At 40.2% G+C, this 27,318-nt stretch overlaps 1 protein-coding gene across 1 annotated transcript in view; it reads left to right on the forward strand.

Annotated features, from left to right (window-relative positions):
• LOC139764778 (protein arginine N-methyltransferase 9-like) overlaps positions 1-27,318 on the forward strand; it is a 354,991-nt gene that overhangs the window by 169,662 nt on the left and 158,011 nt on the right. Inside the window, exon 8 of the mRNA XM_071691660.1 lies at positions 15,220-15,370. Coding sequence (XP_071547761.1) covers positions 15,220-15,370 — 151 coding nt within the window. The remainder of the gene's footprint in view (positions 1-15,219; positions 15,371-27,318) is intronic.

Genomic DNA, 27,318 nt, shown 5'->3' on the forward strand with positions numbered 1-27,318 from the left:
TGCTTCATTGATGACTTCTTCAGTGGAACAGTCATTAGAGGACAGAGAAAAGCAGTGAAACTGAGGTAAGGGAGTTAGAAAGCAAAAACTTATGTCATACCCTGTTAGATAGTTTACAGATATTGAGGCCTATGACAAAAGTCTCACCAAAATTCCTGAGAGTGAAGGATCAGAGGGGAGTCGCACTGGATGGATTGTCAGCAGACCTAGATCTGCAAAATTTATACTGATGATCTAAAAGAAGGGTATGGGGTTCTAGGCATTTGAGAAAGTGGGTGTTTAGGTGAGTTACAAAAAGACTTTGGAGATAGCAGAAGCGAGGGCTATAGAGTGATAGTTGGAGGGTTTAGAGCAATATCCTTTCTGTGGGATGGACTGTTCAAAGGAATGCTTCCAAGCAGAAAGTAAAGGACCAGGATCATCTCAGTTAGAACCTAACCAGTCCTTGTGGTTTACAATGAAATCCCTTTTATAGGGAATATCAGCAAATGGATGTGAAGAAAGCAGAGTATCATGAGAGGAAGTCAGATACAGGTAAACTACCGATTTTCCGGCACTCTTGGTTCCAAAGCCGTAATGGATTAACAATTTTGCCGAACCAACCGTGGTCACGTAATAATAATTCATCAACACACCTTTAACTCACTGATTATACATCTTCCATGTGTATAAAGTATACCATGGACTGCTAGAAGTTTAAATTAAACAAATATCAAATGTTTGAGCATCCTGAGATTGTAAGTCTGTCCTTAGATTGTTTGAATCCTGTGGGATCTTCTTCGTCTTCTGTTGTTAGTGTTTTACTAGGTGTGTATTGCCAGAGTAATGCAGTTTCATCTGCATTATATGCTTGCTCAGGACTGAGGTGCTTGTCAGCTACGTGTTTTGCATATTTGTCCACATACTCGGCAGCTCCTTCGTGATTTGCAGACTGCTTTTCTCCTCACACTTTATTCATGGAAATTCCATGACACTTCTTGAATTGAGAAGCCATTTTTCACTATAGTCACACTCATGTTGTAATTTAAGTTCTTTATGGAACACCTTACCCTGTTCCATTATCATGCTGCCTGACAAGTCCACTCCATCACTCTGACACTGTCGAAACCATTCTATCATCACTCGATCATGTTCGATACTCTTACCATTTTTCATAGTTTTTCTAATCGCCTTTTGCTTCTTGGAATCACTCTCTGCATAGGATTTCAATATTTTCTCCCTTTGCTTCTTTATATCATAAACGGTTGATGAACCAATACTGTAGATGTCACACAGCTTATGCACTGAAACCTAGGTCCATTTTTTTCAACAGTTCTACTTTATCTTTATGTCTTTATGTCTTAGAAGCCATAACTAGGGTTAAATTTAAGCAAAATAAGCTAAGAATCTCACAGAATTGTGGTATCACCACCAAGTGCAGTGTAAAGAATGTGAATAAGCACACCCTACACACAACGCCATCTGTGGCTGCCCAGTAAACTAGTCTGGTGGCCGAGGTAATTTCAAGTTCCCTCATGTAATTTTGTCCAGACTAAAGGAGGTGCCAAACCATCAGTTGCTGGAAAATTGGTTGGTGTACCTGTAATTGAAGAGTTTTACATAATTAGAGAGATTGAGGGGAAAGTGGATGAAACACAAAAGCAAGGTAATAGAAAGTACCTACCTATGTAGCTCAGAGTACCTGTGAGGAGATTTAGCCAGAATGGCAGTGCTAACATGAAGCACTCACCACATCTTGCTTGATGTATAGGACTCTCTTCTCAGCTACCACCTGCATTACATAATTATTGATTCTTGGTTCATCTGGGACTGACTTCAATCATATGCCAAGTTTTCTTTTGTGTTTCTTCAGTTGTTCCATGCATGTTTCTTATCTCTCTTGGCAATTCACTTAATAATCATTTTAGCTTCCTGGCTGGGCTGTCTTATATTTTTGCCTTATTTTTTTTTCTCAGTATGTTCCATGGTATTCTTGAAGATTTAAAAACTCTCTCCTCTGCTAAGAGGCTTTCAGGTTTAACCTATTTTCTTTTATATCTCTAATTTGTTCCCTGCATAGATTATCACATATCTTTCCCTTCTAAGCTATATAGTTGCAGTTGTTTGAGCCTTTTGTGGTCATGTGTTTCATCTCTCAGTTTTGTTTGTGGAGTGCTTCTGAATGTTCACTAATTTCTTTAATTCAATTTTGTCCTTGGGGTAGGGGAGAAAGAATTCTACCTCTGTATTCCCTGCATGTCATAGAAGACAACCAGAGGGGATGGAGTGGGGGCTGGAAACCTCCCATCTTGTATTTCAATTTCTAAAAGGTGGACAGAAGATGCTAAGCAGGAAGTGCTCATCCTCCTCGAAACTCATTCTGGGGTGTCTAAATGAGAAGAGAAGGGAGACCTGGATGTTCTGGCTTTCAGTAAAACAAAGCTCAAGGATGAAGGGGAAGAATGATTTGGAAATGCTTTAGGTGTAAAGTCAGGGTTTGGAGAGAGGGAAGGAGTAGCACTACTCTTGAAGCAGGGGTTGTGGGAGTGTTTGATTGTGTGTAAGGAAGTAAATTGTTGATTCATGTGGGTAAAACTGAAAGTGGATGGCAAGAGATGGGTGACTATTAGTGTTTGTGCACCTGGCCATGAGTAGAAAGGTCATGACAGGCAAGTGTTTTTGGAGCTGCTGAGTGAGTGTGTCAGCAGTTTTAACATAAGAGACCAAGTGTTAGTGGTGGATGATTTAAATGCAAAGGTGAGTAATGTAGCAGTTGAGGGTATAATTGAGGAGCATTAGGTTTTCGTGTTATGAATGAAATGTTGAAGAGCTTGTAGAGATGTGTGCTAGAAAAGGACTGGTGATCAGAAATACCTGGATTAAAAAGAGGGACCCAGAAGTATATGTATGTGAGTAGGAAGGATGGTCATCAGGCATTATTGATTGAAAGTCATGTAAAAGAGAGACTCTTTGTGGGATGTCTGATCACTATCTTGTGGAGGAGGGGATGAAGATTTTTAGAGGTTTCTGGGAAAGAGGAAACAACTTTGATGAGATGAAAGTGGTGAGAGTAAGTGTGCTTCGAAAAGAGACTTCCAAGAAGAAATACTAGGAGAAATTGAATGTAGAATGGCAAAAGGGGAGAGTGAATGAAGCAAGGGGAGTAAGTAAGGAATGGGAGGTATTTAGGGAAGCAGTGCTAGCTTGTGCAAGAGGTGGATGTGGCATGCATAAGGTGAGAAATGGGCAGATGAGAAAGGGTAGTGGAATGGAGAAGTAAAGTTGCTAATGGAAGAGAAAAAAAGAGGCATTTCAGAGATACTTGCAGGGAAGGAGTGTAAATAATTGTAGGATGTATGAAAGAAAGTGGCAGGAGGTCAAGGGGAAGATGCTGGGGTTGAAAAAGAGGGTAAATGAGAGTTGGAATGAGCATATATGTGTAAACTTTAGGGAGAATAAGGTGTTTTGGAGGGAGATGAATAATTTGCAAAAAACAAGAGAACAAATGGGAATATAAGTAAAGGGGCAAAAGGGGAAGTGATAACAAGTATTAGTGAAGTGAGGAGATGGAGTGAATATTCAAAGGGACTGTTAAATGTGTTTGATGATAAGAGTGTTTGGGTCAGGGCGGTATGTGAAGTAATAGAGTTGTGGAGAGTGGTTTGGTGAAGAGAAAAGAGTTAACAAAAGCTTTGCATAAGATGAAATGTTTCAAGGCAGCTGGAGTGGATGGTATTGTAGTTAAATTTATTAAGAAAGGGGGTGACTGTGTTGTTGATTGGTTGGTAAGGATTTTCAGTGTATGTCAGGATCATGATGAAGTGCCTGAGGACTGGTGGAATGCATTTATAGTACGATTTTATAAAGGCAAGGGGGATGAAGGTGAATGTTCAAACAACAGCAGTTTAAGTTTGTTGAGCATACCTGGTAAGTTGTATGGATTGATGGAGTGAAGGCATGTACAGAGAGTCAGGTTGAGGAGGAGCAGTGTGGTTTCAGAAATAGCTGAGGATGTGTGGATCAGGTGTTTGCTTTAAAGAATGTGTGTGAGAAATACTTAGAGAAACAGACTTATATGTGGCATTTATGGATCTAGAGAAGGCATATGATAGAGTTGATAGAGGTGCTTTGTGGAAAGTCTTAATAATATATGTTGTGGGAGGAAAGCTGTTAGAAGTGAGAAGTTTTTATCAAGGGAATAAGGCATGTATGCGAGTAGGAAAAGAGGAAAGTGAAATGTTCCCAGAGAAGTTTGGTCTTCAACAGGGGAATGTGATATCATGTTTGTTCAATTTGTTTATGGATGGGGTTGTGAGGGAGTTGAATGTGAGAGTTATGGAGATTGGTTGAGTATGCAGACTTTTGGGGATGAGAGGGCATGGAAAGTGAGCCAGTTGTTGTTTGTTGATGATACAGCACTGGGGGCAGATTTGAGTGAGAAACTGCAGAAGTTGCTGACTGGGTTTAGAAGTGTGTGAAAGGAGGAATTTAAGAGTAAATGTTATACAAACAAGATTATTAGGTTTAGGATCTTATAGGGACAGGCTAGTTGGGGTGAAAGTTTAAATGGAGAAAAATTGGAGGAAGTGAATTGTTTTAGGTAACGGAGTAGAAATATCAGTGAATTGAACCATGGAAGCAGAAGTGAGTCATAGGATGGGGGAGGGCAAAGGTCCTAGAAGCACTGAAAAATGTGAAGAAAAAGGGCAAAAGTGAGTTTGTTTAAAGGAGTAGTAATCTTGACAATATTTTGTGGATGCAAGGCATGGGCTATAGATAATGCTGTGCGGAGGAGGGTGGATGTGTTGGAAATTGTTTACAGGCATTATGTGATGAGAGGTGGTTTGATCAAGTAAGTAATGAAAGGGTAAGAGAGATGTGTGGTAATAAAAAGGGTGTGGTTGAGAGAGCTGAAGAGGGTGTGCTGAGATTGTTTGGACATATGGAGAAAGTGAGTGAGGAAAAGTTGATAAAGAGGATATATGTGTCAGGAGTGGAGGGAACAAGGAGAACAGAGAGATCAAATTGGAAAGAAAGATGGAGTGAAAAAGAATTTGAGTGATCAGGGTCTGAACATGGGAGGATGAAAGGCACGCATGGGATAGAGTAATTGGAATAATGGGGTTTATGGGGTTGATGTGCTGTCAATAGACTGAACGAGAGCATTTGAAGCATCCAGGGTAAACCATGGAAAGGTCTGGGAGGGCCTGGATGTGGATAGGGAGCTGTGGTTTTGGTGTATTGCTCATGATAGCTAGGAAATGGTTGTGAGCAGATGAGGCCTTTCTTTGTCATGGGATCATGGGAAATGGTGATCAAGTATGAAAAAAAAAATTGACTATAATTGTTTTGTTTGGAGGGAGAGTCTGATGGAATGATAGCTATCCCTTCTGTAGACACAGCAACTCATTTTGTGTCTTGTTTCTCCTCCAGTTCTACCTCGGATGACTCTGACATTGCTTCACCCCATGGTACTCCTCATACTAATCTTATGCCCTTCCCTTAATTTCTTTTCTCTCTCTGGATACAAGCAAGGCTTATGGACATGATGAAATTCACCCCTATGTACTGAAACAGTGTGCTTCCAAACTAGTGCTTGTGCTTGCCCATCTGTTCCATTTCTGTTTCAAAACCAGAATTTTTCCTTCTTCTTGGAATCATTTGTTGGTACAACACTTAATAAGGGTGACCATTCTAACCCCCTAACTAGCATCTGTCCAAACAAACTCTGTGTTTTTTGATGAATCACCCTCTTCCCCCTTTCTCCATCAACAGTGGTGTCCATTAAGGTTCTGTCCAGTCTCCTACACTTTTTGTCTCTATCTACTATTTCTTTTCTTCTTCAAAAAAAGAAAAAAAAGACATGCTGACAACTCAACACTACATTCCTCCACATCCTTCAAATATGTTCCTTCTTCTCTCAGTAAATCTGCATATCATATCAACATGACTTCCTCAGTGAGCTGAGAGCTGGACAGGATATCTCGTTGTGTTAGATGAAATCTGATTAAGTTTAATGCCTCCAAGTCCCAGTATCTACCCATCTCTATCAAAAATTCCCCAAAACTTTTCTTTCTCCTTTGACAGATCTTTAATTCCATCTCTTGACTCACTGAACATACTTGGTATTACTGTAACATCTGCATTATCTTGGAAACCACACATTACATAAATAGCTGAGACTGCCTCTGAAAAACTGGTATCCTGTTTATATGTTGAATGTCTTTTCATTCAAACAGTGGCTCCATTTACCCAAGGGCTGATTAGTCCTTGTATGGAATACTACTTTGACATCTGGAGTGGTTCTAGGTCTGCATCCTTACATAAAAGAGTTGTATTAAATATGGTCTGACTTATCAACTCTCCCACTCTAACTTCAAAACTTGACTAACTCTCCCTATGCTGCATTGTTGGTTCACTTTCCTTCTTCTATAGGTATTCCTTTAGATATTGCTCCAAGGAGCTGGCTGCTTGTGTGCTCCCACCATTTGCTAGACTACTTAATGCTTAGCAAGCTGCTGCATCGCAGGATTACTTTATGGCCATTGGCAACTGAAGGGTAGGCTGTTTTGATAGTTTTGTTTTTCACTACACCTCGTATCTTTAGAACTCTCTACCCTCTCATGTATTTCCCAGTAACTATGACCTGGCACTTTTTGGAAGACAGGTTTTTCGCTTCCTCCAAAATTCATAAATGCTTTTCGTTAACCTCTATATATTTCGAACAAGGCCATGCCTTGATGTGGACTTTTGTCCATGACTGGAGCCTCCAACTTAGAAAAAAAAAAACAAAGGTAGGTGACTTAAGATCCATGAGGCATGCAATAGGTGTCTTTGTAGTACAGGAAGCACAAACTTCACTCTTGGAGAAGAAATGATGAATAGAGAGTATAGTTGGAGATCTGATGTTGCAAAGGAGAAGCAGCCTTGGACATTTGGATTTCAGACAAAAGAAAATCAGGATAGGAGATAAACAGGATGTGTTCAGCAGAAGGAAAGTTAGAATTAAGACCACATGTTGCAGGAATATGTAGAAAAAGAACCAGGTTCAGAAGCTGTATCTATGGAAGTGGGGTGGATCTTAGTTGCATGATGGTGGTCAAGTGGGCCTTGGAATCCGCTCATCTCCTTTTGACTGGTGGTGCTACTCCAAATCGGTACTGGAGTATCAATTGATGGTTTTTGTGCCATATTTTAAGATATTGAAAGTAAGAAAACCAGAAAAATAAGTGAAGATATGCATGAGTTATGTATTGTTAAGTGGTGTGTTTGAGAAAAAGAGAATGTATCATTGTGGTTGAACATCAGCAGGCCACATGTGGATGAGGTTAGGAAAAAAAGACAGTTATCTGGGCCTAAAATTAGTTTTATAATAATTGCTGCAGTGCTGCCTTACTGCATTGCTGCTATTGTCCCACCTGAGATCCAGGTGGTAGTTTTGTCTGGTCATCGGTTGCCTACCACCCACTGCTGCTCCTACAGAATAGCAGCAGCAGTAAGAGTGCCACCTTGCCATGGACTTCCATATACATCGTTTCTAACCCACTTCTTATTCTATCCTCTGGTACATTTTGTACTGCATCTCAAGAAGTACTGTTCCCTGTCAACATAATTCAGCTGATTTAGAAATTTGAGGGTATTATCTGGTCCCCTCTCTCTCCTCTCTTCTCTCTGGCATACACATTGTGGCTCCCAGCCTCCCATTGAGCTCAATTCTCTTAATTCACATATTTAGTTGATCTTCTCTGGACCCTCTTATTCAGAACTTTATGCTTTTCTAGGTGGGAGTGACTTAACTTAATAGGCAAAGTCCAATATAGGTCTGACATACATTGTGAATAGTTCACTAAACATTTCCTTAACCATAAATTTGTTTACAGTTTTAATATTTTCTGGGAGACAATTTGATGCTTTCTTTGTTCTGATGTGTATTGTATGTGCCTGTAGGTGGTGATTGCACTAAGACCTTCCATCACAATGTCCAATCCTCATTACTTTGCTCTTTTCTGGATTGAACCTCATCATCCGTTGATTGTAATAACTTTAGAGTTTGACCAGGTTGCATTTGTAGGTTGATGTAATCATCATCATTCCCTGTTTATATAACAACCTTGACATCATCAGCATGCATGTTTAGATATGAGTCCAGTCCATCTGCCATGTTATTTACATACATCAAGAATAGCAGTGGATCCAAGCCTGAGTCCTATGGCATGCCAAATGTGACTTCAACCAATTTCAAGAATGCTCCAACTATTGCATTCATGTGTCCTTTCACTAAAGTGATCCTCTATCCAGTGATGGAGTATGCCCGTTTTTCCTGTCTGTAGCTTTAGTCATTTGATCAACCTTTGATGAGTACAGCATCAATAGCTCTCTGGCAGTCCAAGAACACACCTCACCAATCCAACTCTTTGATGTAAGATGGAGCTCACCCTGTCATAAAAGTCTAGAGGATTTAGTTACATAGATAGATACTCAGACCCAAGATTTAAGTGAGTTGGCCCAGCCTGAACACATTGTACAAAATGCAGCCCCCTTAAAAGCTGTAGAAGAAAGGGATAGCAAAGCAAAGGTTCTCTTCCCACCCTCCACTTCCTTTTGCAACGTGATGGATGGGAAACAGGTAAGAAAAAATACCTTGCAGAACTAATATGCCTGAAGGTAATGTTTAAAGGAAAATCAAGATAGAATGAATGTGAATATTTCATGCATTCCATAACCAAAGACATGCTTCCCTTCACTTTTTTGTTATAAAGACAATAGTAAAGATAAATTTTGAGCACAAACCTCATTACTTACCATGTATATATTACTCCTGATGTGGAAGGATGGTACAATAGTTCATTCTTGTTCCCTTAAGGCAGGTGACTAGGGTTAGTCAGTGCTGGTAAAGTTACTGCATAATGGCCTTAATGTTATGATGATTGGTTAAAAGAATTATTCAGTACCATTGAGTGACAAATGACCAGTGTTGCCATGGAAAACATGTTCTAAGAGCTTATTTCAAGCATTAATAATGTTGTTGGTAAAACAGTATTTTGTGCAATCCAGATTCTGGTGGTGACCTCTAAGTTTTAGTTAATTTTTTGTTGTTGGTAGTACTGGTACAACTGTAAAGAAATTTTCTGTATTGAATCCTTTAAATATTTAAAACATTCTGTTAACTAGCCTCAGAGGTACCTCTTGCAGTCTTTCCTCATATGGTTTGTTACATGAGGAAGGAATCAATGTAATTGCTCTTTGCTGCACTGCTTCCAGTTTAAGAATATTCTTACTTAGGAAGGCGCTCCAGAACTGCACTGTACGCTTGAATTGGGGTCTAGCTGACGTATATATATAGTGACAATATTGCATCCTTGATTTTGTATGTAAAGTTACTGGTAATGAATCCTAACACCCTATTTGCTTCCTTGGCAGCTTCGTTACAATGCTGGGAGAATTTGAAGCATTTGAAGAGAGTGACCTCATGACCCCTTACACAAAGGGTGTCCTATATCTTGTTGTCCATTAGTTGCTGCAGCTGTTATTTATTGATGTTGAATGGCATTTACCATTTTCAAGACCGTTCAACTTTTTAATTAGATTATCTTGTAATCATAGCCTATCTTCTTCAGTTAAACTTCCAAACATCTATGACCAGTACCATTAACATCGCTTATTACCAGAATCTTTAAAAGAGTCCTAAGAGGCAAATAGACTGAATATATGAAAGTGAACAGTCTACATAACTGAGGATAGCTGTGTTTTAGGGCAGGAAGATCTTGCCAATCTTTGTGTCATCTGCAAATATGGAAACTAAGTTATTTAGCCCCATCAGTATCATCAATATGAATGATGAAAAGTATATACCCCAGGATGGACCCCTGGAAACCCCACTAGTAATGGGTGACTGCAGTGATGATTGACCATTCATTACAACTCTTTGCCTCCTATCACATAACCAAGCTTCCATCTAGTTTCCTATGCAACCAGCAATGCCCTGATTTTATATGTAAGTTTCACTTGGAGGACTTTGTCAAATGGGTTTTAGATGTCACGAAATATAATGTGTATTGCTTTAGTCTTGTTGTGAGTATTGAGTAATTCATGATAAAATTCAGTGAGGTTTGTAAGGCATGACCTGCACCTTCTAAGATCATGGTGTATTATTGATCTGACCTCACCAGCTTTTGCCATGTGTTAACCAGCCAACCCCTTCCAGGCTTCAACGAAAAATTCTACCATGTAGTTTTCATGCAAGTTGATCTTTGATTCATGCTAAGGTGCACGTCATCTCTGTTGTTCAATCTCCTGTCTCCTTTGAAGTTGAGCCATAGGCCTACAAAGCCTATGTTGACATCCATTGACAAGTGTTTCAGTCTCTGATTTATGCTTAACGCTCTGCTTAGGGTATAGTTACCTACATTTTGCTAAGATGGGAGCGTCAGCTATAATAGTATTATCCAATCTGTTTTTCAGGGTCCCATTCAGCTTGTTATATTCTACGATAACTTCATATTTGTATTCTTCTTGTAAACATTGTTGCTGCCAACATTCACCTCAAAACATGACTTTGTACCTGGTACTTTAATCTCATAATCTCCTATATTTGTAAAATATGACCTTTCCCTGAAACCAAGGTGTCTCCCAGTTAGGTACCATATATTATTGCAAGTAGTCTCATTTGATTTTCAGTGTTTTACAAACACTAACATGAAATATTGTAGAGAAGAAAAAGTTTGGATTCTGGCATCATTTCCCAAGAGTCTAAAACTGACTCATATTGCCCCATTTTGCAAAGTTGGAAACAAAGCACTTCCAAACATCTACAGCCAGTAGCATTGACATCGCTTATTATTAAAATCTTTAAAAGAGTCCTAAGAGGCAGATAGACTGAATATATGAAAGTGAACAGTCTACATAACTGAGGATATTTATGTTTTAGAGCAGGAAGATCTTGCCTGTCAGTTGCTTGACCACTATGACGAGATTGTTGAAGCTCTGGAAACAAAGAAAATGTTGACATGATCTACACAGACTTTGCAAAAGCATGTTACATGACCATATTGTCATAGCACATAAAATGCGAAAGTTTGGAATAAACAGAAAAAACTGGGAGATGGTTATACAACTTTTTAACTAAGAGACCATAACACACAATTGTATACCATACTATCTCTAGTGCTTCCATGATGAAAAGCTGTATCCCAAGAGACTGTATTTGCACTTCTGTTTTTCATTACTATATTTGACATTGTAACAAACTCGAGCCACAGTTTCATATCATTCTTTAAAGATTATACAAAAATAAGTATGAAAATCATATCACTGGAGGATGCTGAAAGGCCACAAAGAGATATAAACAAAGTCTTTAACTGGACAACTGTGAATAACATGTATTTCAATAAAGATAAGTTTCAACTCCTCCATTATGGGGAAAATGAAGAAATCAAAAGCAATACAGAATATCGGATAGACAGATGCTATCATTAACCAGTTGAATGATGTGAAAGACCTTAAGGTAATAGTAAGTAATGACCTAATGTTCAGTGAACACAACAAACAACAGTTGCTTCCTGCAGAAGGATGATAGGTTGGGTGCTGCAGACCTTTAAGACAAGGGAAGAAAAACCAAAGATGATATTACTGAAGCTGCTAATTCTTTATGGACTGAATTTTGCTGCATTGTAATATCACCCTACACGGCAGGCAAAATTGTAGAAGTAAAAACTGTTCAGAGATCTTTCACAGTCCATTTTAATGTGGTAAATGAACTAAGTCAATAGGAATGGCTGAAATATCCCTGGAGCACAGACAGGAGAGGTATACCTTGAAAATCCTAGAAGGTATTGTTCCCAATTTACACTTGGAAATAACATTCTCCTGGGACAACAGGCATGGAAAACCCTTTAAAAACTACATGTGAAATCCAAAGATGCAATGTGCAAAAAAAGAAAGAACACCTTGAATATCCATGGCCCAATACCTCATTTACCGTCATCAGAAACAGCAAGGACTGCATAGTGGATAAGTTTAAGAGTGCACTGGACAAGTACCTACAAAGTGTACCAGACCAGCCAGCCTGTGGGGGCTATGTGGGCTTGTGGGCTATGGCTTCCAACAGCTTGGTTGAACAATGACCCAACCCAACAACCTGGTCTGTTGGGGTAAAGATCCCGGAGGACTTCACCAGGTATTCACAATTGTTAAGCATTTCCCAATATATCTATTCAGGGTAAAGTTTGTTTCTTTTCTGTGTCCCAGAAGGTTTATCAAAGTCCTTAATTTCCTTACAATCAGAGGAGTTTATGTGGCCTTATAATGTCTCAACAAGTCATCATAAGTCAGATTCAAGTAACACATGGTTACTTATTTCAAGTAGGGTATCGTATCTGACATTTCTTTTCCATTAAATTCCCCCAGTTTTAGACCTTCACTGTCTCTGAGAAAAGGGATCCCGTTGCCTCCTGTATCATCCTAATTGTGCCATCGTTATTTTCATTAAGGGCTCAGGTTCATCAAAACACAAGGGATTTGTAAATTATCAACATTATCATGCACGGTTATCTTGTTATTACTTTTCCCATATGGTAATGCTTTAGTACTTTTAAAATCAGCAGTCCATCAGTATTTCCTGAAACAAAGTTGTCCCAAGGGCCAATCCTACTCTTTTATTTTCTTCAGTCTTCTCTGATACATGCCACTCAGGAAAGATTTAGTTGTATTTTATCTGTGTTAAGTACTGTCTCAACACCAACAATTTCATTTTATTCTTTATGGTAATGGCTCCAACCATGGATGAATGTCTTCAGTGAGACCAAGCCATAAAGGAAACATAGAATGTCAAGAGAGATGGAGAAGTAAGAAGAGAAAAGGAGAAAAAATAATTGTTTTGAAAAAAAACATTCTTTTAAAATGGGGTAGGTTATATCCATTAGAAAAAGCATGGGGAGGCAGAGTTCCAAAACTTAGCAGTGTAAAGGATGAAACAGAAATCACCATGTCCCATCTTTGAGTTGCTAAGTTGCAAGTTCTTGGGAGCAGAAGTTATTAATATTAATAGAAGATGGAAAGAGAATCTAAATTGTGGTGTGGGGCACGCAGCTCAGATTTTGATGTCAGATTAGGAGGCAGAGTTCCAAAACTTAGCAGTGTAAAGGATAAAACAGAAATCACCATGTCCCATCTTTGAGTTGCTAATAGCCACACAAGTAGCAAGTTCTTGGGAGCAGAAATTAATAATATTAATAGAAGATGGAAAGAGAATCTAAATTGTGGTGTGGGGCACGTAGCTCAGATTTTGATGTCAGATTAGGAGAGCTGATAACTTTTATTGCTTGGACTTTGCTTTGTCAAGTAAGTATGTAGAGTTAGAACTTCCCCAGATGTGAAAGCAGCACTTCATACAAGGAAAAAATTGATAATTCATACAATCAGAGCATCAGCTCAAAAGAGAACTATGAGCATCTGAACTGGATTCTCAGGTTCTGCAAGGCAAGGCTTAGCTATTTGTGTAATGTGGGGTTTCCCAGGTAGTTTAGATGTTACAGTGATGCCAAGTATGGAGTCCACAAGTATGGAGTCCACAAAAAATAAAGTTTGGGGATGATCTATTGTGATTGGAGTTTCCATTCACTCTGTCCATTCACAAACTAATTTCACAAGCACCTTTTGCCACCACCACTATCATCAACTCTACAACCATCTGCACCACTACCTCAGCCTTTCTCTTTGCCACCAGTTCTCCCACAACATCTCTCACCATCACATCCATCATCTCCACCATCTTCTTGACACGTACCAACACCTCTCCCATCCACTTTTAAAACACCACTACCACCAACTCTCCCATTACCCTTGCAGCCACCTGTGTCAACATCTTTGTCACCCCCTCTGTCATCATCACCTTTGCAACCACCTCTGCCACCCCCTCTTTTGTCACCATCAGTACCTCTACAAACACCTGTGCCACCCTCTTTGCCAGTACCACTATTCAATCATCTTTTTGTATTATACTGTGAGAGAAGTACATTTGTGGGGCCTTTTCTCTTGAACATTTTATGTTGTCTAACAACATCGTAGAATTATGTATGATGTCTGCATTAATCATGTTCTTTAGCCATTTAATTCCATCCATCCCACTCTTTCACTATGAAAGTATTTCTTTACATTTCTTTAAAAAATTCTTTCATTTCATGTTATGTCTGTTGCACTATCCCTACATCTCTCGAAGAGCTGTTCACTCTCTACATTATTGTTGTTTTAAAAACTTAAGGGTTATGATCTGGTCACCCCCTCAGTCTTTTCTCTTCCAAGGCTGACAAATTAAAGCCTTTAACCTTTCCTCTCTTAATTCTTGTACCATCTTTATTGGTCTCCTCTGGACCTTCTCTAATAGCTCTTTGTTCTTCTTGGTGCTTTGACCAAATTTGAGAAGCATATTCTAGTTATGGCCTTATGTAAGTATGATCAGCTAGCTAAATATTTCCTTATCTGTATACTTAAAAGCTATTCTGGTATTGGCCAGCAGACAGATTGTCTCCTTAACTATTCTCCAATGAGGGGACTCTGGCAACAAGTTAGGGACAATGCCAACTTACAGTCCTTCTTACACATATTCCTCAAGCTTGTTTCTTGCTAGATGATTATCACATTGAGGCTTTCTTTCATTCTTTTCCATGCTTATTACTTTTGCTCAGGTTGCACATCATCATACATGTAATAGACCAACTATGGAGTCTGCTTAAGTCCCCTTGTTAGTTGATGCAATCCTCCTCACTTATTACTTCCCTCATGACTTTTGTCTCATGTGCAAACAGTTTCAGGCAGGAAACCTTACCTTCATGCAAGTCAGTTACAGTCCCAAAACAGAGCCCTGTATGAGTGTGAATGCATGAGAGTGAGTTAGGTGTCATAATAGTGGGGGGTGGGGGGGTGGACAATCTAAGTAAGATGTTTAAATATAATTTCTAGATAAAGTTTAGGTGAGGTGCCCTGCTGTATCACTATACCCAATGGCTGTTTGTGGGATTGAATTCTTAGGTGAGACACATACATTGTAAAGGTATATGAGAGAATACATACTTTAATAATGATTTAACACAAGATAAGGAAAATATTTTGTTTTGGCTTAACTTTTTCTTTATTGTTATCATACTTCATCCAAGAATTCTCTTTTTCAGGGAGAAAACATTACACTCCTATATTTATTGCATAGATAATATAAAAACTTTTTTCATTTTTATGCCCATGTATCAGATTGATGATGGCAGAAGATGGTTTTGTATTTCCACAAGAGCTGGACCTTATCTTCAACATCATTAGTTCACCAGTGTTGGCAGCCATGACGAGTGTAGATGATTCAAATACCTGTGGCATCAATATAGCAGACATTTTCAACATTGTTAAGGTGAGATGATTTTGTTTTTGTTTCAGCATGATATCCTAAACTCAGTGATTCTTTCACATAAAAGTTAAGATAGAACATGGGAAGTTCAGTAAAAAGATTAATAATCTTTCTTGTCACTGACTTCAATAGGTAATATTATATCTTTAAAACTGAAAATTTCAAAAATGAAAGAATAATGATGTGTGCATTATAATGAGGATAACAGTGATCTTAATAATGTAAAGGAAAATTGCTATGGAAAAAGCACAGGGTTGTCAAGAAGGAGGATTTCTCTTGTGTATATGCTTTTACTTTGGCTATGTTTCATATTTGTCAACCTATCCAAAGTGATGGATAGTGGGAAAGTTGTGAAATGTCCATGTAATTTTACTCATATGTAAGCTTTTACCTCTAAATTGCCATTTAGATGCACATCCAGATCCAAACCAAGAGTGATGTTACGTTAATCAAGGTCCTAAAACCAAAGCTAGGGTGGTCTGGAACCTAAAACTGAAGATAGGTTTGTTCAAATCCAAAGATCGACAAGCTATCAATCCACTTAATAACTACAGTGCAGTGTTCAAAATTTTAGCAACTACTGTAATCCAATACTTTTAAGGGTACTGATGCTTAAAGAGATGGCACACATATTTGCAGTATTTAATACTTTATTGTTTAGGTGCTGTCCAAGTATCCATTTGTCATAATCCAGTCCATTGTTTGCTAAATGCATTTGAAAATATGTAGCAAGTGACACTGCAGGAACTGTTTCAAAATATATCAGTGTTGTACATATCCACTAACAGCACATACTCCATCTTGAATCCCTGTATCTGATATTCATAGTCCTGAGCTCAGTTTCATGGTCTGCCAACCACATCCAGGCTTGCTCTAATCATGGATGAAATGGAAGACCTACCTTCTGCATTTCCTGAGGCATCATTCTCACCACAGCAATATGGCATTCATATTTACTTGTCCCCAACCTCATTTGGGCTAAACACAATCCCCAGCACTTAAACATATATGGAAGTAGTGAAAGTGAATGAGTTTGAAAAGTGAGTCCTGTGTGTGGAAATACTAAGTGCAATTGAATGAAGAGTGGAATAAGTTGAGAGTAAATGAAGCAAGAGGAGTGAGACAGGAGTGGAAGGTATTCAGTGAAGAAGTTCTTAGATATGCTGGTAAAGAACATGACATGCGGAAGGAGGAATGTGTATGTATGTATGAGTAAGGATAGTGAGTGAAGGGATGAGGAAGTTAATGTGCTAAGGAAACAGAGAGAGGTGCATATATGATATCTGCAGTGAAGGAGTGCAAGTGATTGGGAAAAGTAAAATAGAATGTGGCAGGAGGTCAAGAGAAAGGTATGATAGCAGAAAAAGAGGGGAAATGAGTGATAGCATGAGAGAATAGCAAAGAACATCTGAGAGAATAAAAAAATGAAGTTTTGTAAGTGGGTGAATAATGTAAAAAGAATGAAAAAACATATGGGAGCAACAGTGAAGGGAGGCTGATGGAAAAATGGTAGCAAGCAAAGAAAAAAAAAAGGTAAAAAAGAGATGGAATAACTTGAGGGACTGTTGAAAGTCAGCGAGTTAATATTAGGAACAGACAACTGAGCCTTCAAAGAATAATCCTCACTTGGCTCTTTCATTTGGAAAGTAATAGAGATGTATTGGATATCCACATCCACATATATGGAACGTCCACATCATTTTTTAAATCCACTTATGCATATGTAGTTGATATACAAGACTGAAAAACAAAAACTGGCAACACTGAGCACTTTTTATAATTCTATGATAAAGTGTTGTGGGGGAGCTGTTATGAGTCATATGAGTTGCAATGCACTGGCCACAGTGTAGAGGAGTTTGCCTCTGGGGTAGGCAGTGTGTCAGTCAATCACACTGCATGATGTGAAATAATCAAGTTTACCAAGCCTTACTGACTCTCTTTTTATGGACATTGACATCAAGAAACACGTCAAGTGTCGAAGTACCTTGTGCAACAACCAAATAATTTAGCACAATTTTGTGCAAAAAAAGATTATTCACAGAAGGGACATGGAACTACTTTGAAAAATCATATGAAATTAATGCATAAGGAACATTTGAAGAGTTAGAAGCTGAATAAGGAAAGAAGTTAGAGGAGAAACTAAAGACAGAAAAAACATTTGCAAAAAGTGAAGTCAAACATTAAGCAAAGAATATTTTATCTATCTATTATACTATGTCGCTGTCTCCCGCGTTAGCAAGGTAGCGCAAGGAAACAGACGAAAGAATGGCCCAACCCACCCACATATTTATTTATATTTATTTATTTTGCTTTGTAGCTGTCTCCCGCGCCTGCGAGGTAGTGCAAGGAAACAGACGAAAGAAATGGCCCAACCCACCCCCACACACACATGCACACACAAACACGTCCACACACGCAAACATACACACCCACACATCCCAACATACACACATATATACACACACAGACACACACATATATACACATGCACACAATTCACACTGTCTGCCCCTACTCACCCCCATCGCCACTCCGCCACAGATGGAATAACATCCCCCTACCCCCTCATGTATGCGAGGCAACGCCAGGAAAAGACAACAAAGGCCCCATTCGCTCACACTCAGTCTCCAGCTGTCATGCAATAATGCCCGAAACCACAGCTCCCTTTCCACATCCAGGCCCCACAGAACTTTCCAAGGTTTACCCCAGACGCTTCACATGCCCTGATTCAATCCATTGACAGCACGTCGACCCGGTATACCACATCGATCCAATTCACTCTATTCCTTGCCCACCTTTCACCCTCCTGCATGTTCAGGCCCCGATCACTCAAAATCTTTTTTACTCCATCTTTCTACCTCCAATTTGGTCTCCCACTTCTCCTCGTTCCCTCCACCTCTGACACATACATCCTCTTGGTCAATCTTTCCTCACTCATTCTCTCCATGTGCCCAAACCATATCAAAACACCCTCCTCTGCTCTCTCAACCACGCTCTTTTTATTTCCACACATCCCTCTTACCCTTACATTACTTACTCGATCAAACCACCTCACACCACATATTGTCCTCAAACATCTCATTTCCAGCACATCCACCCTCCTGCGCACAACTCTATCCATAGCCCACGCCTCGCAGCCATGCAACATTCTTGGAACCACTATTCCTTCAAACATACCCATTTTTGCTTTCAGAGATAATGTTCTCGACTTCTACACATTCTTCAAGGCTCCCAGGATTTTCGCCCCCTCCCCCACCCTATGATTCACTTCTGCTTCCATGGTTCCATCCGCTGCCAGATCCACTCCCAGATATCTAAAACACTTTACTTCCTCTAGTTTTTCTCCATTCAAACTTACCTCCCAATTGACTTGACCCTCAACCCTACTGTACCTAATATTATTAACCTTGCTCTTATTCACATTTACTCTTAACTTTCTTCTTTCACACACTTTACCAAACTCAGTCACCAGCTTCTGTAGTTTCTCACATGAATCAGCCATCGGCGCTGTATCATCAGCGAACAACAACTGACTCACTTCCCAAGCTCTCTCATCCACAACAGACTGCATACTTGCCCCTCTTTCCAAAACTCTTGCATTCACCTCCTTAACAACCCCATCCATAAACAAGTTAAACAACCATGGAGACATCACACACCCCTGCTGCAAACCTACATTCACTGGGAACCAATCACTTTCCTCTCTTCCTACACGTACACATGCCTTACATCCTCGATAAAAACTTTTCACTGCTTCTAACAACTTGCCTCCCACACCATATATTCTTAGTACCTTCCACAGAGCATCTCTATCAACTCTATCATATGCCTTCTCCAGATCCATAAATGCTACATACAAATCTATTTGCTTTTCTAAGTATTTCTCACATACTTTCTTCAAAGCAAACACCTGATCCACACATCCTCTACCACTTCTGAAACCACACTGCTCTTCCCCAATCTGATGCTCTGTACATGCCTTCACCCTCTCAATCAATACCCTCCCATATAATTTACCAGGAATACTCAACAAAGTTATACCTCTGTAATTTGAGCACTCACTCTTATCCCCTTTGCCTTTGTACAATGGCACTATGCAAGCATTCCGCCAATCCTCAGGTATCTCACCATGAATCATACATACATTAGATAACCTTACCAACCAGTCAACAATACAGTCATCCCCTTTTTTAATAAATTCCACTGCAATGCCATCCAAACCTGCTGCCTTGCCGGCTTTCATCTTCCGCAAAGCTTTTACTACCTCTTCTCTGTTTACCAAATCATTTTCCCTAACCCTCTCACTTTGCACACCACCTCGACCAAAACACCCTATATCTGCCACTCTATCATCAAACACATTCAACAAACCTTCAAAATACTCACTCCATCTCCTTCTCACATCACCACTACTTCTTATCACCTCCCCATTAGCCCCCTTCACTGAAGTTCCCATTTGCTCCCTTGTCTTACACACTTTATTTACCTCCTTCCAGAACATATCTTTATTCTCCCTAAAATTTAATGATACTCTCTCACCCCAACTCTCATTTGCCCTCTTTTTCACCTCTTGCACCATTCTCTTGACCTCCTGTCTCTTTCTTTTATGCATCTCCCACCCATTTGCATTTTTTCCCTGCAAAAATCGTCCAAATGACACTCTCTTCTCTTTCACTAATAATCTTACTTCTTCATCCTCCACTCACTACCCTTTCTAATCAACCCACCTCCCACGCTTCTCATGCCACAAGCATCTTTTGCGCAAGCCATCACTGCTTCCCTAAATACATCCCATTCCTCCCCCACTCCCCTTACCTCCTTTGTTCTCATCTTTTTCCATTCTGTACTCAGTCTCTCCTTGTACTTCCTCACACAAGTCTCCTTCCCAAGCTCACTTACTCTCACCACCCTCTTCACCACAACATTCTCTCTTCTTTTCTAAAAACCCATACAAATCTTCACCTTCGCCTCCACAAGATAATGATCAGACATCCCCCCAGTTGCACCTCTCAGCACATTAACATCCAAAAGTCTCTCTTTTGCACGCCTGTCAATTAACACGTAATCCAATAACGCTCTCTGGCCATCTCTCCTACTTACATACTTATACTTATGTATATCTCGCTTTTTAAACCAGGTATTCCCAATCACCAGTCCTTTTTCAGAACATAAATCTACCAGCTCTTCATAATTTCCATTTACAACACTGAACACCCCATGTACACCAATTATTCCCTCAACTGGCACATTACTCACCTTTGCATTCAAATCACCCATCACTATAACCCGGTCTTGTGCATCAAAACCACTAACACACTCATTCAGCTGCTCCCAAAACACTTGCCTCTCATGATCTTTCTTCTCATGCCCAGGTGCATATGCACCAAAAATCACCCATCTCTCTCCATCAACTTTCAGTTTTACCCATATCAATCTACAGTTTACTTTCTTACACTCTATCACATACTCCCACCACTACTGTTTCAGGAGTAGTGCTACTCCTTCCCTTGCTCTTGTCTTCTCACTAACCCCTGACTTTACTCCCAAGACATTCCCAAACCACTCTTCCCCTTTACCCTTGAGTTTTGTTTCACTCAAACATACTACCTATCTCTCCTTTTTTCACATCTTGGTTACATCCACACACATTTAGACACCCCAATCTGAGCCTACGAGGAGGATGAGCACTCCCCGCGTGACTCCTTCTTCTGTTTCCCATGTTAGAAAGTTGAAATACAAGGAGGGGAGGATTTCTGGGCCCCTACTCCCGTCCCCTTTAGTCGCCTTCTACGACACGTGAGGAATGCGTGGGAAGTATTCCTTTTCCCCTATCCCCAGGGACAATATATATATATATATATATATATATATATATATATATATATATATATATATATATATATATATATATATATATATATATATTTTTTTTTTTTTTTTTTTTTTCATACTATTCGCCATTTCCCGCGTTTGCGAGGTAGCGTTAAGAACAGAGGACTGGGCCTTAGAGGGAAAATCCTCACCTGGCCCCCTTCTCTGTTCCTTCTTTTGGAAAATCAAAAAAAAACGAGAGGGGAGGATTTCCAGCCACCCGCTCCCTCCCCTTTTAGTCGCCTTCTACGACACGCAGGGAATACGTGGGAAGTATTCTTTCTCCCCTATCCCCAGGGATAAAAGGGATATATATATATATATATATATATATATATATGGTTGGTAAGGTTATTTAATGTATGTATGACTCATGGTGAGGTGCCTGAGGATTGGCGGAATCCGTGCATAGTGCCATTGTACAAAGGCAAAGGGGATAAGAGTGAGTGCTCAAATTACAGAGGTATAAGTTTGTTGAGTATTCCTGGTAAATTATATGGGAGGGTATTGATTGAGAGGGTGAAGGCATGTACAGAGCATCAGATTGGGGAAGAGCAGTGTGGTTTCAGAAGTGGTAGAGGATGTGTGGATCAGGTGTTGGCTTTGAAGAATGTATGTGAGAAATACTTAGAAAAGCAAATGGATTTGTATGTAGCATTTATGGATCTGGAGAAGGCATATGATAGAGTTGATAGAGATGCTCTGTGGAAGGTATTAAGAATATATGGTGTGGGAGGCAAGTTGTTAGAAGTAGTGAAAAGTTTTTATCGAGGATGTAAGGCATGTGTACGTGTAGGAAGAGAGGAAAGTGATTGGTTCTCAGTGAATGTAGGTTTGCGGCAGGGGTGTGTGATGTCTCCATGGTTGTTTAATTTGTTTATGGATGGGGTTGTTAGGGAGGTAAATGCAAGAGTCTTGGAAAGAGGGGCAAGTATGAAGTCTGTTGGGGATGAGAGAGCTTGGGAAGTGAGTCAGTTGTTGTTCGCTGATGATACAGCGCTGGTGGCGGATTCATGTGAGAAACTGCAGAAGCTGGTGACGGAGTTTGGTAAAGTGTGTGGAAGAAGAAAGTTAAGAGTAAATGTGAATAAGAGCAAGGTTATTAGGTACAGTAGGGTTGAGGGTCAAGTCAATTGGGAGGTGAGTTTGAATGGAGAAAAACTGGAGGAAGTGAAGTGTTTTAGATATCTGGGAGTGGATCTGTCAGCGGATGGAACCATGGAAGCGGAAGTGGATCATAGGGTGTGGGAGGGGGCGAAAATTTTGGGAGCCTTGAAAAATGTGTGGAAGTCGAGAACATTATCTCGGAAAGCAAAAATGGGTATGTTTGAAGGAATAGTGGTTCCAACAATGTTGTATGGTTGCGAGGCGTGGGCTATGGATAGAGTTGTGCGCAGGAGGATGGATGTGCTGGAAATGAGATGTTTGAGGACAATGTGTGGTGTGAGGTGGTTTGATCGAGTAAGTAACGTAAGGGTAAGAGAGATGTGTGGAAATAAAAAGAGCGTGGTTGAGAGAGCAGAAGAGAGTGTTTTGAAATGGTTTGAGCACATGGAGAGAATGAGTGAGGAAAGATTGACCAAGAGGATATAGGTGTCGGAGGTGGAGGGAACGAGGAGAAGAGGGAGACCAAATTGGAGGTGGAAAGATGGAGTGAAAACGATTTTGTGTGATCGGGGCCTGAACATGCAGGAGGGTGAAAGGAGGGCAAGGAATAGAGTGAATTGGAGCGATGTGGTATACAGGGGTTGACGTGCTGTCAGTGGATTGAATCAAGGCATGTGAAGCGTCCGGGGTAAACCATGGAAAGCTGTGTAGGTATGTATTTTGCGTGTGTGGACGTGTGTATGTACATGTGTATGGTGGGGGTTTGGGCCATTTCTTTCGTCTGTTTCCTTGCGCTACCTCGCAACCGCGGGAGACAGCGACGAGGTATAAAAAAAAAAAAAAAAAAATATATATATATATATATATATATATATATATATATATATATATATATATGTGTGTGTGTGTGTACGTGTAGGAAGAGAGGAAAGTGATTGGTTCTCAGTGAATGTAGGTTTGCGTCAGGGGTGTGTGATGTCTCCATGGTTGTGTAATTTGTTTATGGATGGGGTTGTTAGGGAGGTGAATGCAAGAGTTTTGGAAAGAGGGGCAAGGTTGAAGTCTGTTGTGGATGAGAGAGCTTGGGAAGTGAGTCAGTTGCTGTTCGCTGATGATACAGCGCTGGTGGCTGATTCATGTGAGAAACTGCAGAAGCTGGTGACTGAGTTTGGTAAAGTGTGTGAAAGAAGAAAGTTAAGAGTAAATGTGAATAAGAGCAAGGTTATTAGATACAGTAGGGTTGAGGGTCAAGTCAATTGGGAGGTAAGTTTGAATGGAGAAAAACTGGAGGAAGTGAAGTGTTTTAGATATCTGGGAGTGGATCTGGCAGCGGATGGAACCATGGAAGCGGAAGTGAATCATAGGGTGGGGGAGAGGGCGAAAATCCTGGGAGCCTTGAAGAATGTGTGGAAGTCAAGAACATTATCTCGGAAAGCAAAAATGGGTATGTTTGAAGGAATAGTGGTTCCAACAGTGTTGTGTGGTTGCAAGGCGTGGGCTATGGATAGAGTTGTGCGCAGGAGGGTGGATGTGCTGGAAATGAGATGTTTGAGGACAATGTGTGGTGTGAGGTGGTTTGATCGAGTAAGTAATGTAAGGGTAAGGGAGATGTGTGGAAATAAAAAGAGCGTGGTTGAGAGAGCAGAAGAGGGTGTTTTGAAATGGTTTGGGCACATGGAGAGAATGAGTGAGGAAAGATTGACCAAGAGGATATATGTGTCGGAGGTGGAGGGAACGAGGAGAAGTGGGAGACGAAATTGGAGGTGGAAAGATGGAGTGAAAAAGATTTTGTGTGATCGGGGCCTGAACATGCAGGAGGGTGAAAGGAGGGCAAGGAATAGAGTGAATTGGATCGATGTGGTATACCGGGGTTGACGTGCTGTCAGTGGATTGAATCAGGGCATGTGAAGCGTCTGGGGTAAACCATGGAAAGTTGTGTGGGGCCTGGATGTGGAAAGGGAGCTGTGGTTTCGGGCATTATTGCGTGACAGCTGGAGACTGAGTGTGAACGAATGGGACCTTTGTTGTCTTTTCCTAGTGCTACCTCGCACACATGAGGGGGGAGGGGGATGATATTCCATGTGTGGCGAGGTGGCGATGGGAATGAATAGGGGCAGACAGTGTGAATTGTGTGCATGGGTATATATGTATGTGTCTGTGTGTGTATATATATGTGTACATTGAGATGTATAGGTATGTATATTTGCGTGTGTGGGCGTGTGTGTGTGTACATTGTGCATGGGGGTGGATTGGGCCATTTCTTTCGTCTGTTTCCGTGCGCTACCTCGCAAACGCGGGAGACAGCGACAAAGCAAAATAAATGAATAAAATGAATATATATATATATATATATGTATATATATATATATCCCTGGGGATAGGGGAGAAAGAATACTTCCCACGTATTCCCTGCGTGTCGTAGAAGGCGACTAAAAGGGGAGGGAGCGGGGGGCTGGAAATCCTCCCCTCTCACTTTTTTTTTTAATTTTCCAAAAGAGGGAACAGAGAAGGGGCCCAGGTGAGGATATTCCCTCAAGGGCCCAGTCCTCTGTTCTCAACGCTACCTCGCTAATGCGGGAAATGGCGAATAGTATAAAAGAAAAAAGAAAAAGATATATATATATATATATATATATATATATATATATATATATATATATATATATATATATATATATATATATATATATATATATATATAAATTCCACTGCTATACCATCCAAACCTGCTGCCTTGCCGGCTTTCATCTTCCGCAAAGCTTTTACTACCTCTTCTCTGTTTACCAACTCATTTTCCCTAACCCTCGCACTTTGCACACCACCTCGACCAAAACACCCTATATCTGCCACTCTATCATCAAACACATTCAACAAACCTTCAAAATACTCACTCCATCTCCTCACATCACAACTACTTGTTATCACCTCCCCATTTGCGCCCTTCACTGAAGTTCCCATTTGCTCCCTTTTCTTACGCACTTTATTTACCTCCTTCCAGAACATCTTTTTATTCTCCCTAAAATTTAATGATACTCTCTCACCCCAACTCTCATTTGCCCTTTTTTTCACCTGTATTGTTGACTGGTTGGTAAGGTTATTTAATGTATGTATGACTCATGGTGAGGTGCCTGAGGATTGGCGGAATGTGTGCATAGTGCCATTGTACAAAGGCAAAGGGGATAAGAGTGAGTGCTCAAATTACAGAGGTATAAGTTTGTTGAGTATTCCTGGCAAATTATATGGGAGGGTATTGATTGAGAGGGTGAAGGCATGTACAGAGCATCAGATTGGGGAAGAGCAGTGTGGTTTCAGAAGTGGTAGAGGATGTGTGGATCAGGTGTTTGCTTTGAAGAATGTATGTGAGAAATACTTAGAAAAGCAAATGGATTTGTATGTAGCATTTATGGATCTGGAGAAGGCATATGATAGAGTTGATAGAGATGCTCTGTGGAAGGTATTAAGAATATATGGTGTGGGAGGCAAGTTGTTAGAAGCAGTGAAAAGTTTTTATCGAGGATGTAAGGCATGTGTACGTGTAGGAAGAGAGGAAAGTGATTGGTTCTCAGTGAATGTAGGTTTGCGGCAGGGGTGTGTGATGTCTCCATGGTTGTTTAATTTGTTTATGGATGGGGTTGTTAGGGAGGTGAATGCAAGAGTTTTGGAAAGAGGGGCAAGTATGAAGTCTGTTGGGGATGAGTGAGCTTGGGAAGTGAGTCAGTTGTTGTTCGCTGATGATACAGCGCTGGTGGCTGATTCATGTGAGAAACTGCAGAAGCTGGTGACTGAGTTTGGTAAAATGTGTGAAAGAAGAAAGTTAAGAGTAAATGTGAATAAGAGCAAGGTTATTAGGTACAGTAGGGTTGAGGGTCAATTCAGTTGGGAGGTGAGTTTGAATGGAGAAAAACTGGAGGAAGTGAAGTGTTTTAGATATCTGGGAGTGGATCTGGCAGCGGATGGAACCATGGAAGCGGAAGTGGATCATAGGGTGGGGGAGGGGGCGAAAATTCTGGGAGCCTTGAAGAATGTGTGGAAGTCGAGAACATTATCTCGGAAAGCAAAAATGGGTATGTTTGAAGGAATAGTGGTTCCAACAATGTTGTATGGTTGCGAGGCGTGGACTATGGATAGAGTTGTGCGCAGGAGGATGGATGTGCTGGAAATGAGATGTTTGAGGACAATGTGTGGTGTGAGGTGGTTTGATCGAGTAAGTAACGTAAGGGTAAGAGAGATGTGTGGAAATAAAAAGAGCGTGGTTGAGAGAGTAGAAGAGGGTGTTTTGAAATGGTTTGGTCACATGGAGAGAATGAGTGAGGAAAGATTGACCAAGAGGATATATGTGTCGGAGGTGGAGGGAACGAGGAGAAGAGGGAGACCAAATTGGAGGTGGAAAGATGGAGTGAAAAAGATTTTGTGTGATCGGGGCCTGAACATGCAGGAGGGTGAAAGGAGGGCAAAGAATAGAGTGAATTGGAGCGATGTGGTATACCGGGGTTGACGTGCTGTCAGTGGATTGAATCAATGCATGTGTATGGGGGTGGGTTGGGCCATTTCTTTCGTCTGTTTCCTTGCGCTACCTCGCAAACGCGGGAGACAGCGGCAAAAAAAAAAAAAAAAAAAAAAAAATATATATATATATATATATATATATATATATATATATATATATATATATATATATATATATATATATGAAAGACATAAAAAGTACAATTCCATTTTCAGAGAGCTGATAATTAAAGCATGAATTTCTCATTGCCCAGTTAAATCCAGAGTGATTCAATACAGCCAGTGATCAAGAAAAAATGAGACAAATGTAAAAGTACGGCTGTGAAATTTCGTTTAATCTCTAAATGTAACAGAAGGAGTAATAAAAAAAAAGCATCAAGATGGTAAGGAAATGTTAAAAAATCTTTGTTGAGGAAGAATCCTTTATGAAAAAGAAAAACATAACATTTTCCTCTAAAAGGCCCCGT

The sequence above is a fragment of the Panulirus ornatus genome, chromosome 4 (assembly GCF_036320965.1).
Source record: "Panulirus ornatus isolate Po-2019 chromosome 4, ASM3632096v1, whole genome shotgun sequence".
NCBI lineage: Eukaryota > Metazoa > Arthropoda > Malacostraca > Decapoda > Palinuridae > Panulirus > Panulirus ornatus.